The sequence below is a fragment of the Centruroides sculpturatus genome, unplaced genomic scaffold (assembly GCF_000671375.1).
Source record: "Centruroides sculpturatus isolate CEXI.00-Female unplaced genomic scaffold, Cexi_2.0 scaffold169, whole genome shotgun sequence".
NCBI lineage: Eukaryota > Metazoa > Arthropoda > Arachnida > Scorpiones > Buthidae > Centruroides > Centruroides sculpturatus.
Window position 1 is genome coordinate 67755 of NW_019384492.1, and position 17337 is coordinate 85091.

The following is a 17337-nucleotide window of genomic DNA, read 5'->3' on the forward strand; positions in this document are numbered from 1 at the left end:
TCATCTGTAAGACCATCATTTTAACTATTTAGCCCATGTGACTGTGCCAGCTTTGAGTAGCCTACTTGACTGTTCGTGAAGTACTTGACATTTTATAGTTTTAGGGGTGTGGGGGCTTGTCACCACCTGGGCACTGAGGTGCTAGCAATAGTGATCACTGAAGCACAATCTACATGCTTCACATGTAGAATAGGCAGTATACTAATACATGTTAAAAACTGACCTTTGGAGGTGAATATCTTGCAAAGGGTCAACAATTCTGGATGTGGTGTGAAACCCATCAATCAAAGCTAGAATCTGTACACATCAGTTGGCATCTTGTTAACAGACCAGTACCCAATAATTCTACTATCATTTTCAAAATTTTAACTTTTTTCTTAATAATCTCCTATCTTAATTTTGTTCTCATAATTTCAGTGTTATAATTCAAGACTACAGGCACTAATGCAGTTTTAATCTTTCAACATTAATATTACAGACATATTGTGATTCTTCTTTAATTGTAAAAAAATTATTCTTCCTTATTGTCTTTTACTAAGATATCTAAATAGCTAAATTCCTCAAACTTCCTTTTAATAAAAAGTGATTAATCATACCCATAAGAATTTACAAACTAGATATAATATCTATTTGGTAAAATAAATGAAGATTTTAACTATGCAAATAAAATTAAAACAATTCTTCTTCTATTTTCAGTAGATCTTTCTTTCTTTTGAATATGTCTGACAGAACATTAGAAATTCAATTTAGTAAATTTGAAACCAAATATGATTTCAATTTAAAACAGCTGAACAAAAGTAATCAGAAAAAAATGTGTTATGATAATTTCCTGTGAATAACCCATGGATTATTTGTAAAGCAACCAAAAGTATATTTTACATATTGATTGATGTATCTCCTGGTTACTTTCCAGAACATGATTAAATATTATACTTTATTATTACAAATACAGACGAAACTTTTAATTGCAAGAAGTAATTTCCCCCATTGATAACAAAAATACCAACTAAAATATCAATTAGAGAAAACATATGTTTTAGAAATAAAATATAGTAGAAATGTAAATACAGTTTTAAGAAATATTGTTATTGAGAATTAACAATTAATACTAGCTAATAGAAAAAAATGTTTTGCATAATTTTTCATAAATTGCATACTTTTGCATAACATTTATAAAGACATCCATTTTTAAAAGTTTTGCATATATATTCACATTAATTTGATTTTATTATGAAATTATATTATGATGTTGTAATAAATCAAACTGAACATAATGATCACTTAAATCAAAACTCTCTCCCAGCTTGAACTGTTGTGAAGAGGAAGGGGGAAAACAACATGTTCATGCCATTACTGAGAAATTTAAATTTTTGTTTAAATTTTAGATATGTTATACTTTCCCAGATCCATACCAAAATTTCAGGATGCATGTAATTTGTAATGAAAGATTCTGTATAATTTACAAAAGTATCCTATGAGTTAAACTATTTTGTGCAACAGGAAATTCCAGATATCAAAACTGCTTAATGTAAAGCTATCTGTCCAAAGATTGAGGAGTAACTGTACAAACAGTAAAAATGCTATCTGCTTCTTGATTTGAGTCTAGAAATATGGCTCAGTTAAATAAATTTGAAACTGCAGTATTGTAAGTACCTCTAGTAATACAGAAATTGAGGCGAATTTCTTATATTTTAAGAAGATTCATTAATTAATCACATAAAAGTTCATTGACAGAACAAAATCTAGAAATACATTTAAAACTGAATTTCAATATATTTGATATTGCTAATGTAATAAATCAAAAATGCTTCATGACTGAGGAAAGTGGGATGGATGAGTTTTTAATGCAAACTATTCTTTAAAAAAAAAAAAAATCAAGAATTAGTGGTCAAATCGTATGTAAGTTAAAATAAATAAAAGTAAACTCTGTATTTGTTACATTTATCAGAATTGTGAAAAATACGTATACAGTGGAACCTCGGTATACGTCTGCTTTAGAATATGTCCAATTCGGAATACGTCCTGTTTGGACGAAACAAATTTTGCTCGGTATACAACTTTTGTTCGGTATACGACTTAATTCAATTATAAGCGCCATCTATGAACAAGTAGCACTATCGGTGTACTAGACCAGATTAGACATTTGTGGTGCTACGGTTTATAACTTTGTTAAATTTCTTCTGATTTTAATTTGTAAGTAACATTTTATTATTTTTATTAATCATGAATTGCAAAAGGGCAACAGAAAAATAAAAAAATGAATAGAATCGCAACGGAACTGAAAAAAGAGATTGTTGAGAAATATGAAGGTGGCATGCGTGTTCGAGATTTAACTGTTGCATTCCGTATTCAGAGAACGACGATATCGAAAATCGTGAAAAATAAAGACATTATTAAATCTGCTAACGTTGCGAAAGGAATTAAATCAATTTCTAAACAGAGATCGAAGACATTAGATCATGTCCAGAAATTGCTTTTGCTTTGGATAACTGAAAAACAGTGCGCTGGCGACAGTGTATCAGAAGAAATTATTTGCGAAAAAGCTAAAAGGATACATGCTGATCTCATGAAAAATCAAGCAGGAACTAGCGAGGAAAGCGAGGTGTATAAAGCCAGCCATTTTTTTTACACGAGAACGGATTAATCATTTTTACATTACTTCTTATGGAAAAGGCTGGTTTGGTATACGTCCTATTCGGTATAAGTCCAAACATCGGAACAGATTAAGGTCGTATACCGAGGTTCCACTGTAACTAAAAATGCATGTTTTTATACAATAATATGTGCTTAAAATTTGTGTAATTCTGATTGTCTTATTTATGTTTAAAGTCAATTTGAAAACAAGTGCATATTTTCTATCAATTTTAAACTGCAATTAAAAATCCATCCAATAACTTTTCATTTGTTTAAAGCATCCTTTCTCAAAGTGGGTAATAACGCCCCCTTGTGGGTGCTGGAGGCTTTCAGGGGCAGTAGAAAGCTCAGTGATTAAATATGAGTTTTATTTCTTCTCATTAAAACATTCTTTGATCTCAGAAATAGGATATGGGTCATACCCTATCTATCCTATCCATATAATAATGCATGTTTAAACATTATATTTGCAATAACTGTTTTTAAGATACAAAACAGATAGTAATGTAAAAATGCAAGTTAAAAAATATGAGGGCACTAGATTTTTTAAATCTCAAAGTAGGTGGTGGTTGAAATAAGTTTGAGAACCTGTGGTTTAAACTCTTGGGTTATTTTCTACTAGTCTCTGTATTTTTTTAAAAATTGCTTCATATGTAATTGCACAACTTTTCCTTAGCATGCCTTCATCAGGTATTGAGCAAGTACTTGGTGTACTTTTCTAGAAAGCTTTTGAATGCTGGATGATTTGTTAAGAGCAATCCCTGACCATATTACAGTTGTAGCCAGTTTCATGAAAATTCATTCTTCTTGCTTTCATTGTCCTTTGCAGAATTTAAAGATTCCAAAACAAAACTCTGGCCCTTTTTTCATTATTTCTTTTTTCCCTGTTGGAAATGTTTTGCATATTTAATGTGCTGCTTAACTTGTGAAGAGATACTTTTTTCCAAATGTATAGTCACATCACACAATTCACATCTCAAAATATTGATACCATTGTCAATCATAATTCATTTGTCTTTAAAATTATTTACCAACTCTTCAGTTTTAACTTTGGTATCTTTGACATTTTTTAATCATTAAGCTGTCTTGTCACCATCATATCTCTCCCTCAATCTTTGTGAACAATGGAATTGTCCTTATTATTTTATATCAGAGGAAAGTATTTAAATATTTAAAAAATTATTAATTAAAAATTTAATTTAAGATTTATAAATAGAAATACAAAAATACTCATTTTAGTAAAAAAGGGAAAGTATCAAAAAGTACTCATCAGTAAAAAAAAAAAAAAAACAGAGAGAGAGAGAGAGAAACTAATATCCCTCCAAGTGAATGGAAACTTAAGAACCATCTCACGACACTTTGAAACAGTGTCCTGCATAAATAAGAAAAAGAAAGTGCACCTCAACTTCCTAACTTTATTCATACGATTTTTTTCTTTATTAATATTCATTCTTTAATCAATCATTTAGCCACTTGAATAAAATACTCCACTGTTAAGTTGGGGGGGAAGGATGATATTCATATCATTTACTTCATGATAATTATTTAAATATTATGAATTATTATATATCTATTATGTTTCTTTCTAGGATGTAATCTCATATGTGATATTGATTTACACCAGAAATTGGCCAAGTTCCAATGCATGTGCGATTTTATAATGAATATATTTCCCTTCCTTGCTTTTCTTGCTAAACACTAAGTTTTATAAAGTAATGGCCATATCAATGCTCCTTTATTATCCTGAAACATGGATATTGAAGACAGATATTAAAATGATATGGGCAGTAGACATGAAATTTTTAAAATTTGTTAACAGACATACAAGATTTAGATGCAATATCAAATGAAGATATAAGAACAGACCTAAAAATATAGTCAATAAATGAAAATATTACAGAATATAGAACAAGATGGAAAAAAACACACAGAAAATAAAGGAAATCACACTACCTATTACTAATAATTAACAACCAAAAGTGAAAAGAGAAGAAAACTGAGAAAAAGATGGATCTTTTTGAGACCAGAACAGGCAAATCACCTACCTGAAGGAAGACAGGACAAAACATTGTGCTCTTTTAGTTTAAAAACTTTAATAATGAAAGATTGACTATAAATGAAGTTTAAAATATCTTTTATTTCAATATACAATGAAGCACTGTTTTATATGTTTCACAATGGTCCCAAAGCATTCCTCTCTCTTTAAATGGTGAGATATTTCATTTGCATATCTAAATTCATTACAGAGTTCCACTTATATTTCATTTTCCTTTCTGAAAAAAGCAATAGCTATATCAATGGTTTTTTAAAAATAAACTCAGAATTTCAGAGAACTTTTTTTGTTCTATCATCACATCTCTCTCCATATTTCTGGAATTAAAAGGAAATAATTAACTCCAAGTGTATTGTCTCTCAGAGAAAATAGTAGTAATAGTATATTATTAGTTAATGTATATGAAGTAATCATTATATAGGAAGACTATACATTTATAGTATCCTGTTAACTGCAAAAACAGAAAATACTACCCATTAGCAGTGGCATTTACATCTTGAATAAGTGAAAATCATTTTATAACTTATTGCTATTAATCAGGTAATGCAAACTGTCCACTAAATCAACTTCACTGCAACTTCAAAAAGGATATGCAATAAAAAGCATTGTTGTTTTTTATAATGAAAATATATTTGTTAAAAGCTGTAATACTATGAATTTATCATAGAAAAAATTCTGTCTGCCATCTTGTGCATCTTAAATTTCAAAATTGCACATTGTTTTGAGATGTATATAAATGATGCTCCACTGTGTACAAACACACTAAAAATTTTATCATTCACATCATGTTTGCCCAAATAAAAACAAAGGAAATGAGGTTCCATGAAACATTCTTTTTACAGAAACTATCTTGATCAAATTCTCTTCAGATATTAATTCTACTTTTCATGGATTGAAACTTAGCAAATTTAATCTGAGAAATAATGTTTTTGGACTATCAAAAAAATGATTATACCAGTAAGCATAAGAATCCAGAATTAAATTTTCTACAATTTTGAAGTAGCAAAGAACAAACTAACATTTTCATATTCTATTGCTACTGCTACATTAAAATATCCATTACTATGTTGATGATTACTACAGTAATACACTAACATAACAAAAAACAATGACAAAGTATAAAGTATCATATATTAAATCTGAATATTAAAATTTTTTTAACTAAGTGTAACAGGCATATCTTTAGTAATATTAAAAGAAACTGAAGATTGATTCAAAGAAAGATTTCACTAGTTTGACAATAGAAACACTAGGAAAACATTAAGAATAACTGATCTTTCATACAAAAATATTATGGAATAAATGTCAAGATACTAGAAGTGAGCTAGTACTTCAGAATGACCTTTCTCAATATCTAAAAAATGTAAGAGATGATCAAAAAATTTAAAGTTTCCTCAATAAAAACTTTTCAATTCTTGTTACTAGGAAGATAAATATTAGAAATGGACCTCTCTTTCTCTCTACGAATAATGTTTGATAGTAGTTAGATACAAAAACCAAAAAGTAAGCTTTGTTTAATGATCCATTCATGTTTTAATTTTTATATCAATTATTTGTAATTTATTAATAATTTTATACTTTACTATATTTATTTGATTTTTGATTATGTCAGCATATTTTCATAACAGTGTTAACAAAACAGAAATTTCTTTATTCTTTAAAAATTCAGATAATTTTTTAAAAAAGTAACTATTTTATTGATTAGCCTCCATTATGCTCAGATATATAAAATAACCTCATTATCAAGTTTAATAACTCTAATAAGGCAAATGGACTTTGTTTTTTATAAATTTAAATCTCTATTTTTTTTAATCTGATTTTCAAGTTACTGAAATTAATTCATCTGATTGAATGATCAGTTTTGCAAGTTTTTTCATTATACTAAGATTACCAAAACAAAAAGTGAAAGTATACCAGAACTTAATATTTTCATGTCAGCACTTAGTATTTTCTGCTCTGTACCTGATTTTCAAAATCATTTAGTAAATAAATGAATAATTTTAATTCTGATCTTTATATTACATAACTTTTTTCTAAAAAGAAAAATGTGTTCTTATAAAGTATAAATAATTCATCAAATCAAAAATAACAATCTATATGAATAATTTGAATTCTTCAAAAACACTCATTTATCATCATTTATAATTTTCATGTTTAATGAGCAAAATTTTTTAAAAATTTCTACTTATTTATTTTGAAGATATCTAAAAGATGCTGTTATTCAACAATACAAAGGTTTTTCAATTCCAATACTGACACTACTTTTATTCTTTTAATAGCATTTTATTAAGCTGCTGCTTAGTTCTGAAAACCAAATTCTATTGAATAATGTTTTTGACCTTATTTAAAGGCATCTTCAGTTTAAAAATAAATGAAATACAGAACACTGGTTTTGTGTGTGTGTGTATGTGTGATTTTTTCTTTTTAATAATTTAGTACCTGAAAGAGTTAATTTTATCATAGTCCTGTTACAGGAAACAAAGACATTTTATAAGAGTGAATACTTATTATCTACTTCTAAAATAATAATATATTTTACTTTATCTCAGGTTAACAATGTTGATTTCACCATAATTTATGTGGTTACATAGTATATTAGGAAAATCTCTATGAATTAAATATTTAAATACAAAATTATTAAAAATTTAAACAATATAGCATGAATCTGTACTTTATCTTGAAAAAATAACAAAATCAACATGAAATGAGTTTATTTCATGATTAAATAGTAGTAAACAAATGTGAAGTATCAATAATGACTGCAGATAAATATCTGCAATATTAATTTTTATATATTTGATAAATTTAGATTCTATTTTGCTCTAGACACAAATGTATGTATTTATTTCATATTTACAATTTCTTTTGTTACTGGATGGTGTGAAACCCATCAATCAAAGCTAGAATCTGTACACATCAGTTGGCATCTTGTTAACAGACCAGTACCCAATAATTCTACTATCATTTTCAAAATTTTAACTTTTTTCTTAATAATCTCCTATCTTAATTTTGTTCTCATAATTTCAGTGTTATAATTCAAGACTACAGGCACTAATGCAGTTTTAATCTTTCAACATTAATATTACAGACATATTGTGATTCTTCTTTAATTGTAAAAAAATTATTCTTCCTTATTGTCTTTTACTAAGATATCTAAATAGCTAAATTCCTCAAACTTCCTTTTAATAAAAAGTGATTAATCATACCCATAAGAATTTACAAACTAGATATAATATCTATTTGGTAAAATAAATGAAGATTTTAACTATGCAAATAAAATTAAAACAATTCTTCTTCTATTTTCAGTAGATCTTTCTTTCTTTTGAATATGTCTGACAGAACATTAGAAATTCAATTTAGTAAATTTGAAACCAAATATGATTTCAATTTAAAACAGCTGAACAAAAGTAATCAGAAAAAAATGTGTTATGATAATTTCCTGTGAATAACCCATGGATTATTTGTAAAGCAACCAAAAGTATATTTTACATATTGATTGATGTATCTCCTGGTTACTTTCCAGAACATGATTAAATATTATACTTTATTATTACAAATACAGACGAAACTTTTAATTGCAAGAAGTAATTTCCCCCATTGATAACAAAAATACCAACTAAAATATCAATTAGAGAAAACATATGTTTTAGAAATAAAATATAGTAGAAATGTAAATACAGTTTTAAGAAATATTGTTATTGAGAATTAACAATTAATACTAGCTAATAGAAAAAAATGTTTTGCATAATTTTTCATAAATTGCATACTTTTGCATAACATTTATAAAGACATCCATTTTTAAAAGTTTTGCATATATATTCACATTAATTTGATTTTATTATGAAATTATATTATGATGTTGTAATAAATCAAACTGAACATAATGATCACTTAAATCAAAACTCTCTCCCAGCTTGAACTGTTGTGAAGAGGAAGGGGGAAAACAACATGTTCATGCCATTACTGAGAAATTTAAATTTTTGTTTAAATTTTAGATATGTTATACTTTCCCAGATCCATACCAAAATTTCAGGATGCATGTAATTTGTAATGAAAGATTCTGTATAATTTACAAAAGTATCCTATGAGTTAAACTATTTTGTGCAACAGGAAATTCCAGATATCAAAACTGCTTAATGTAAAGCTATCTGTCCAAAGANTACATAAACAAATTTCACTTTATTTTTATTAAATAGTTTACAAAAAATATTGATAAAGATCATTTTAAATTTTCTAGAAACTTAAATTTTACTGTAAAGCAATCAATAATTATCACAATACAATAAATAAAAGCAAGTCTCCATTACTGAGGTGCATTATTAAATTTATTTCCAGATTAAAATTGTTGATTTTAAAACTCAAAAGCTTAAAACATTTACATATATTATTATTTCGGAAACATTCTTGTAAAAATATTCATCACTGTTACTTCAATATTATTACTTTTTTTCTTTATGTATATTGTAAAACAATGGATCAGTAATTATAAAAATATATCAATTACCAATTTACCATATATTACAAAATTTCAAATTATAATTAGTGAAATGAATAATAAATACAAAATAATTATCGTTCAAACATATTACTTAAAACATTTTGTATCTTGAATAATTTAGTATATTAACTTTAAGTGACATAATAGAGAAAAAATGTTAAAATGTTTTAATAAAGGTACTTCTTTGTTCTAAACTGCTGTAGTTGTTATTTAATTATTTCATTATAAGCATTAAAAAATAATCATAAAATATTATATATGTTAAATTTATATTAAAGTAATTGATTTCTTCTTCAGAATTTGTAACATTTAAAAAAGTTTCAAATTTTTTCTATCTTATTTATTGTTATTTTTATAAAAAATGCTCAAATGCGTATTATTATTAATAATGATTGTATCATTTAATTCTATATTTTCAACCAATGATTCTATTAAACATTTAGTATAAAATCATAAGAAAAATGAAAACAAATGACAAAACGAAGTAATAAGAAGTAAATTAATATTGAAATTATCTATAATACCGCAAAGAAAGTCATATTTATACCAAATACACTTTTTTATTCTGTGTTTTCTGTAATCTTAAGTCATCATCTTATTTTGAATGTCGACAATGTATTATATACCAATAAAACCTATTTACAAATAAGATTTTAATAAAAATATATAATGAAATGATATCATTTATTATTTCAGCTTAAGCAAAGTAATTCCCCTGTTCTACCTTCACTTAATATCTAGTATTCATATTTTCTCATATATACAAACCATTATAAATATAATTTCAGTTACAAAATGTATTTAAACATAAAATAATGCTAGACAGTTTTAATTTCTAGGTGTTCAATTTTATTATTGTTCTGAACTCCTAATATGCTTTATATTTTACTAACTTATTTGTAAATTATTTCATTTCAGTTCCTAGTACATGCATAAGCCACTATAAAGACCAGATATGAAAATATATTTGATGTTTTATTGAAAATGGGTCCCCTTAAAAATGAAAATTTAACAAGGTCAAATGAAAGTCAAATGTATAGAGACTCATTTAACCTCAAAATTACATTGGTACAAATTCAATAATATATAAATTTGACCAATTTCTTGTTTGTAAACATAATCAGTAGCATGTAATTCCAACAGAAGACGCCACAACTCTATTTAATAAAATTGATTCAGAATTATCTATCACCAATACAGTTTGTAAAATATCATTCCCGCTTTTAATTACTCATATTTAATATTAAAATCATATTTTATATCATTATTTGGGTTAACTATACATTATAATTAGGCTTAGCAGTGAACAAGTCTTTATAAGAAAAGACTTGGCTCGCTTATTATATCCAAATGGAAATTTCCCGATTAATGCCATTTATAATATATCGTAAATAGCAAATAACACTATAATTAAGCAAAATAAGTTAATTAAAATATGAATGAAAATGAAGACTAACCTCGTTCATCTTGGAGATGGTATTGTTAAGAGTTCAAATGTTGATATTTATACTTTAAATTTACGTTAATAATAATTCTTCTTATATAATTTTCATAAGAAATTGTGATTCTAGGCACAACTACTAAAAAATGAATCACAATATAGGAATAGTACTAGTTCCCAAGATGGCAGGCGACAGTCAAAAGGAACGACAGCCATTTTCTCCTTCAATGGAGGAATGTTCCGACAGATCGGTGACGACTAAATAATTGCACAATGATATCGAGATTACTTACGACTTAAAACTTCTTATTAATACGTTAATAATTCACTCAATTAGTCGAATTATAATAACTATGCCTTATAAAAATTAACCCGACGTAGTTGTACCGTCCGACGACTGACGCACAATACAAAGAACACGATGTTAGTGCAATCCGCCATGTTTGTCTGGCTGTCTTCCTCGAGTAGAGTAGCACAGCACCAGCAATGACGTTGCTTGTCTTTCTCACGAGGCTGCAAGCGCGATTAGAACCGCGTATGTTCGAAAATAATATAATGCCACTTTAAATTCCTTTTTAGAAAATATCAAATTGTGGTGCATTCTTATTTATCAGTGCAATTTGTAATCAAAGCCTTAAATTCTTCATTTCTTACTTATTATGTTTAATTTTATCAATTTTATTATATTTTTATAAATATTTTCGATTGTCAATTCTTGCAAAATATTTATTGCTGGTGTAAAATTTTATTTTTTTAAATTCCAGGTAAAGGTGACAGTAAATAATTTTGCTTTAAAAAATCTTTTAACACATCTAAAACATGGCGCAAAATTCAAAAAATTAAAAAAATTCAAGCATTCCCGATTAATTAATTTTTAAATATATATTAAAAATACATATATTTATTTAAAATTATGGTGAAAATTCATGCTCGTGGTTGTAAGAGATTCCCAATTAATGAATAAAATGAAATTAATCTAAATTTCAGTAAATGCATTATTATAAATATATATGTGGTCTCGTAAACACAATACATTTCCTGTTAATTCTCAAAATGGCGGATCACAAAGGCGGCTTTTTGTATTATTGTATGTGTTCTTAACTAATTTTATTAAAAACAAAAAAAAATGAAAAAATATATTTAAAAATAACTGATAAAGAGAAACTCGCGAGAAAAATTAAAATTAAAAATAATTAATAGCTTATTCATGACTAGTTTGCCGAGAAGAGTAAACTCATCGTGGAAATCAAGTTTACAAATCGTTTCCCACACAAAAATATAAGAATTACAACGCAAAAAAGAATTTTAATTATTTTATTTGAAAGCTTATATTTTATAACGATACTACAAAGCAAAAACATTAACTTTATATGGTTAAACTTTTAGGTATGATTAAATTTTCAGATTTCAAAAGAATTTCAATAGCAAATATGTTAAAAATGAAACAAAATGTACCATCAAAACGTACGAAATCGCAAATGCTGTCACTTATACGTGTAATACACATAAATACGTGAAATAGACATAAAATGAAAATATATAATAATACAATTCAAATAATACTAATCAAATATTTTTCAAAATTGCTAACTATCAGAAATAGTAGTAATAAATCTTGCAATAATATGAAATTACTTTAATTATTCAAAAGTAAACATTAGTAAACTAATAGATTAACACACTGATTTCAGTTTTTCTAAACAATGTATTTAATATTCAAAAATTAAAAAATATAAAGAAGTAATACAGTAAAAATAATAGTATATTTTATTCGCTGTTTCAAAAATCAACTGTTTTTCTGATAATATTTGTATTATTTGTAATTTTATCATTCTAAATTTCCATTTAGGCTAAATGGATAAGTGAAATAGTATTTTTTAAACAAAAAATTTCATGTATTGAAGAATAAGTACCATTACTGAAATGAATTCAGATCTTCAATATTATGGAAATATAAATGTAACATAATAAAGCCGCCTTCAAATACACAGATGATGATTATTTCCTATCGGAAAATAGTAAAGTATAATGCCATAAGAAAAACAACATAGCACATGATCTATAATCAAAATTATGGTATGACTAAAACCACTAAACAAACTCATCTTGAAAAAGTAAATAATCAAACATGGAGTAAAGCTTTACATAATGAGAAAAATTTTTTCATTTCTATGAAAGATTGTAAGACATTATGAAATAAATTTATGGCAAATAATTAAAACCAAACTATATTTCATTTTCTTTTTCTTTACATATAAACTTAGCATGTCTCATTGACGGGCAATAAATTCAAAAATCAAACTCAAAATTCCAAAACTAACTACAATGGTTACAAAAAAATTTTTTTAAATACTTCAAGAAACAATAAATTCCTGAAGAAATTAAAAAATTTATATTCAGAAAGTGTAATTTATAGTAGGAGTTCTCAAAATGATTATCATCAATTCTCAGGTTAATCTAGATACTAAAATCACTAAATAATAAAAAAATTTGGAAGAGTTTGAAAATTAGAACAAAAATATATTTTCTTATTTCAGTTATAAATACAAATTGTTGTTAAATTTTGCAATTTTTGTTATAAGTTCTGTTCCTAGAATAATGATTGAATTAATTTTACCCAGATATAAAATATCTACAACTTTACTAAAAATTATCAAGTTGTAACTTTATATGAAAAATAATATGACACTTTTGACTATTTAGGTAATGTAATATAATTGGAAGTGCAAAATTTATAATAAATCAGAGAAAAACCTATTTATTTTCATTTTTTAAAGGATAAAATAAGAATAGTGTTTTCTACTTCTATTGTTCAATAGGAATTACTTAAAATCAAGGATACTAAAAGAATAGATGTATTCTGAGTCTATTTTTAGAGTTGAAATCACATTTCTAATGTCCATGCTAAAAAAAACTTTTACTTGAAAACTTTTACTAAAGTTTTACTTGAAATTCTAAATTAATGTTTGAAAATCACTAAAAATTTTTGATTTACTAAAAATTTATAAATATTTAAATAAAATTTAATGCTTATGTACAAATTTATTATTGTTATAAAATCACTTACAATATATTTCATCCTTCACATTTATATAAAAACTTTATTTTAGTGTAAATACATCGAGAGAGAAAACTTTAAATAATTCAGCAATTTTATAATTATAGTAATTGCATATAGAGCAAAAGTTTAAATTTTTTTATTATAATTATGCAATTTTATAAATTCTTTAATAAATAGCTTTGTTTTCTTTGTTGTTGTTCATAAGCACATCATTAAATTTTCATTTATAAAGACTACAAATAAGTTAGACTTTTTAAATCAGTAAAAATTCTTTCTCACAAAATCATTAGTCTCATAATTTTCTTGAATATATTATATATTTTAAATAATGAGTTACAATTTATAAAAATTATTAAGAGCATTTACTTTATTTTTGTCATATTATTAAAAAAGAATGTAACTGTTCTAATATTAAATGTGATTAAACCTTCTTAAAAAGCTCAAACTAATTTTCTAGATCTATCTAAATTTAACAGATTCAGATAAAGACAGTCAGTCAGTAAAGATAAAAGGTTAATTTTAAAAAAATTATATTTGTTAAAAAATTATGCAAAGAATAAAATATTTTAAATTCTTGAAAATGAACAGAATTCTTTTAGTGTAAGAAATCAGCATATTAAATACAAGTCTCAAAAAAATCACAGTTACAACCTAAATCAGTAGTTTTCAATTTTTCTGAGCAAGTAGCATACACAGAATTTCTGTTAATATACTGTACTATATACTAATGTGTTTGGTTAATAGATGCATGAGTAAAACATGAGATCGATAACTTGTATTTTATTTGTGTTTATACAGTTGAACCTTTCTAAAATGATATCCATTACAACAATAAATCCCAGTACAATGATAGATCTTCTACAGTCCCATACAAATACAATTATTTATCACCCATTACAATGATAATAAAAACACTGATACAATGATATGACTATCGGGATATGTTGGTGCAACCAGTTGTTGATCAATGTTTGAGCTGTGTGGTGAAGAACTAGGAGCACCTACTCACTAATCATGTTACCTATGGATCCTCCCCATGCTCCACAATCGTTTGTCCACATTTAGCTAATTGGCAGCATTGCAATTGTCATCACTACCAGAGCCAACCCTACCATAGGGTGAACGGAGCAGCCACTCCAGGCGCTAAGTCCTAGGGGGCGCTTCAGTGGTAAAGAAAATTAAAGGAAAAAATATTTTTTTCACTTTTTGATATTTTAATTGCAAGTATGTGGCCAGTATGTGAATGGCCTTATCTGTTGAGATGCGCGTGGGTCGTGTGCATGGGCAAGGTTCTACCCGGGCGCCAAAATAGGATCTCACTCCATCCTAAAACTTGCCTCGGGCCGGCACGAATCACTACCTCAGCCAATCTTATTATGAGGAACTGCAGGCACTGACCACACTGCACAGATGAGGCAATTCTGGCAGAATTAGGGACTGTTGTCCAAGATGTAGAAGAAGAGGAGGAAGAATCAGTTCCATGTAAACTCCCCAGTAGCTTAGAAGTTAATTTCTCAAATGAAACATGGCAATCACAATTCCTGGAATTGGAAACAACTGGCTGCTCTTGACACAGTTTGATCAGAATTTGTAGACCATAGCTTGCAAAAAATGAACCAAAGCAAAATAACAATTTTTTTAAGACATAGTTCAAAACAATGTAATACAATTTCCTGATTAATAAATAATTCAGAACCAATCAGAGAGCATTATTTAAACTTTAGTGATTAATTTAATATTTAAACTAATCATTACTTTCTTAATGATCTCAATTCTTAAATTTCAAGACCTCACTACAGCAATAACCCTAGTATAACAATACTATATTACTGGTCTCCTGAAGTATTGTTGTAATGAAGTTAGGCTGTGTATGTAAACAAAATATTAAAAAATTAGAAAAACATTTAGCTTTTCTAAATTACTTTTTGAAACTTTTTGGCATATCTTTGAGAAGTTCATGGAGTGTGTTTGAACACTGGTTAAGAATGCCTGACCCATACAATTCAGCATTATTTCAACATACAGTAGAATCCACTCACTGTAATCACTTTGGGACTTGCTTATACTGATAGCAATAATTGACTAATAATGTTAAGTAGGATAAGTAAATAAAATTACACTTAGTCAATGAAACCATAATTTTTTGTAGCATTAAAAGAATGTTAAAACAATAAATCTTCAAGTTATTGACATTTTACTTATTATTATTATTAATTAATAGGAATTCATCCATAGTATATAAATGAAGTAACAAATACTAGCTATTTAAATTACTAGACTGGGAGCAAATAACACAAATATGATTAATATTTTACATTCTGAAGTACTAACCTCGTTCACCCCAATTAACGGACTCATCTTGTCATGTGGACTCTCAAGGACGACGATTCATCAGCACATGTAATTGGAGCATCTGCATCATCCAAACTATGTATAAGCAATCCTACATATGCACTACACTAATTGTCCTGTTTCTACTCACCTCTAGTGTCTAGGACCTTACCCAAAGGGCTACACTGTCTTGTACATACTTTATGTCCTTTTATCATTTAATGCAATGCGAAGTGAATGGGACCCACCTTTACTCTACCTTCAACCCTTTCTCCCTCCCACTCCCTCTCCCTTCTCTACCCCACTCCATACCTTCCTTCCTCTTGTGGCTAAGTCTACAGACAGCCCTCTACCTTTATTCCAGTTCCAGTTCTGAAGTACTTGTTAAGATTTGTAACTTTAACTAATAATGATTTCACATTAGCAGCCACATATTGAAACTGGTAGTGTAAAAAAGATATCTTCATGTAAATAAACATTTTTAAGCTAATTATATCTAAAACTCTGATTACAATAGGCAAAGTTTTATATTTTAACTTATATGTTTTGGGCTATGCTAATTATGACATCATAAAAATCTTCTAATCCGAATACCGGTATTCTTATAAAAATCGTACTTACGACTGAGGCCGAAAACGTTTGTTTTACAAATAATTTACAAGTACCGGACAATAAAGGTTGAGTAAGTACGATTTTTATGACATCATTAAACAAATTTGATAATATCTGTAATTACAGTAAGTGAATTCTATTGTACAACTTCAATTTTTGTATAAAAGTTTCAATATTCAAAGCTGGTTTATAGTCCCAAAGCAACATGGAGTTTCAAGGGCACTAGCTATTTCTGAAGTTAACAAGAACATTGTCTAGTTTAAGGTCAAACTCTGGCCAGTGACTAACTCATCACAATGTAGCTTTAGCATCAAACATCAATGTTGAACATTGCTCAATTTTTAAGCTTTGTCACTAGACTAAAAAGTGTGCAGCTATACTTCAACACATAGCAAAGCAGAGGACAAAATACTTAGCAGAATTCAGTAAACTATGCAGCATCACATTGGCATTGAACTGTAAACTGATCCTTAAATAATTACAAAAACTACAGTTTTGCTAAAAAGTAAAAATGCATATATCAAAATTTTGCAAGTAATAATAATAATAATTACTATTATTATTACTTGCAAAATTTTGATAATCATTTTTCTTAAAATAATAATTATACAGACAAAAGTATAAATTTAAATTGAAAATTTAATGCATGTATGTATGTATGTATGAACTGATTACTTTGTTGAAGACAGTAGCATCACATTATGGGT

General features: G+C 26.9%; 1 protein-coding gene across 1 annotated transcript in view; it reads right to left on the reverse strand.

Moving 5' to 3' along the window:
• LOC111621834 (clumping factor A-like) overlaps positions 1–11366 on the reverse strand; it is a 76168-nt gene extending 64802 nt beyond the window's left edge. Inside the window, exon 1 of the mRNA XM_023364098.1 lies at positions 10643–11366. Within this exon, the coding sequence (XP_023219866.1) occupies positions 10643–10651 (9 nt within the window). The 5' untranslated portion in view covers positions 10652–11366. The remainder of the gene's footprint in view (positions 1–10642) is intronic.
• Between the last annotated feature and the right edge of the window lie 5971 nt (positions 11367–17337).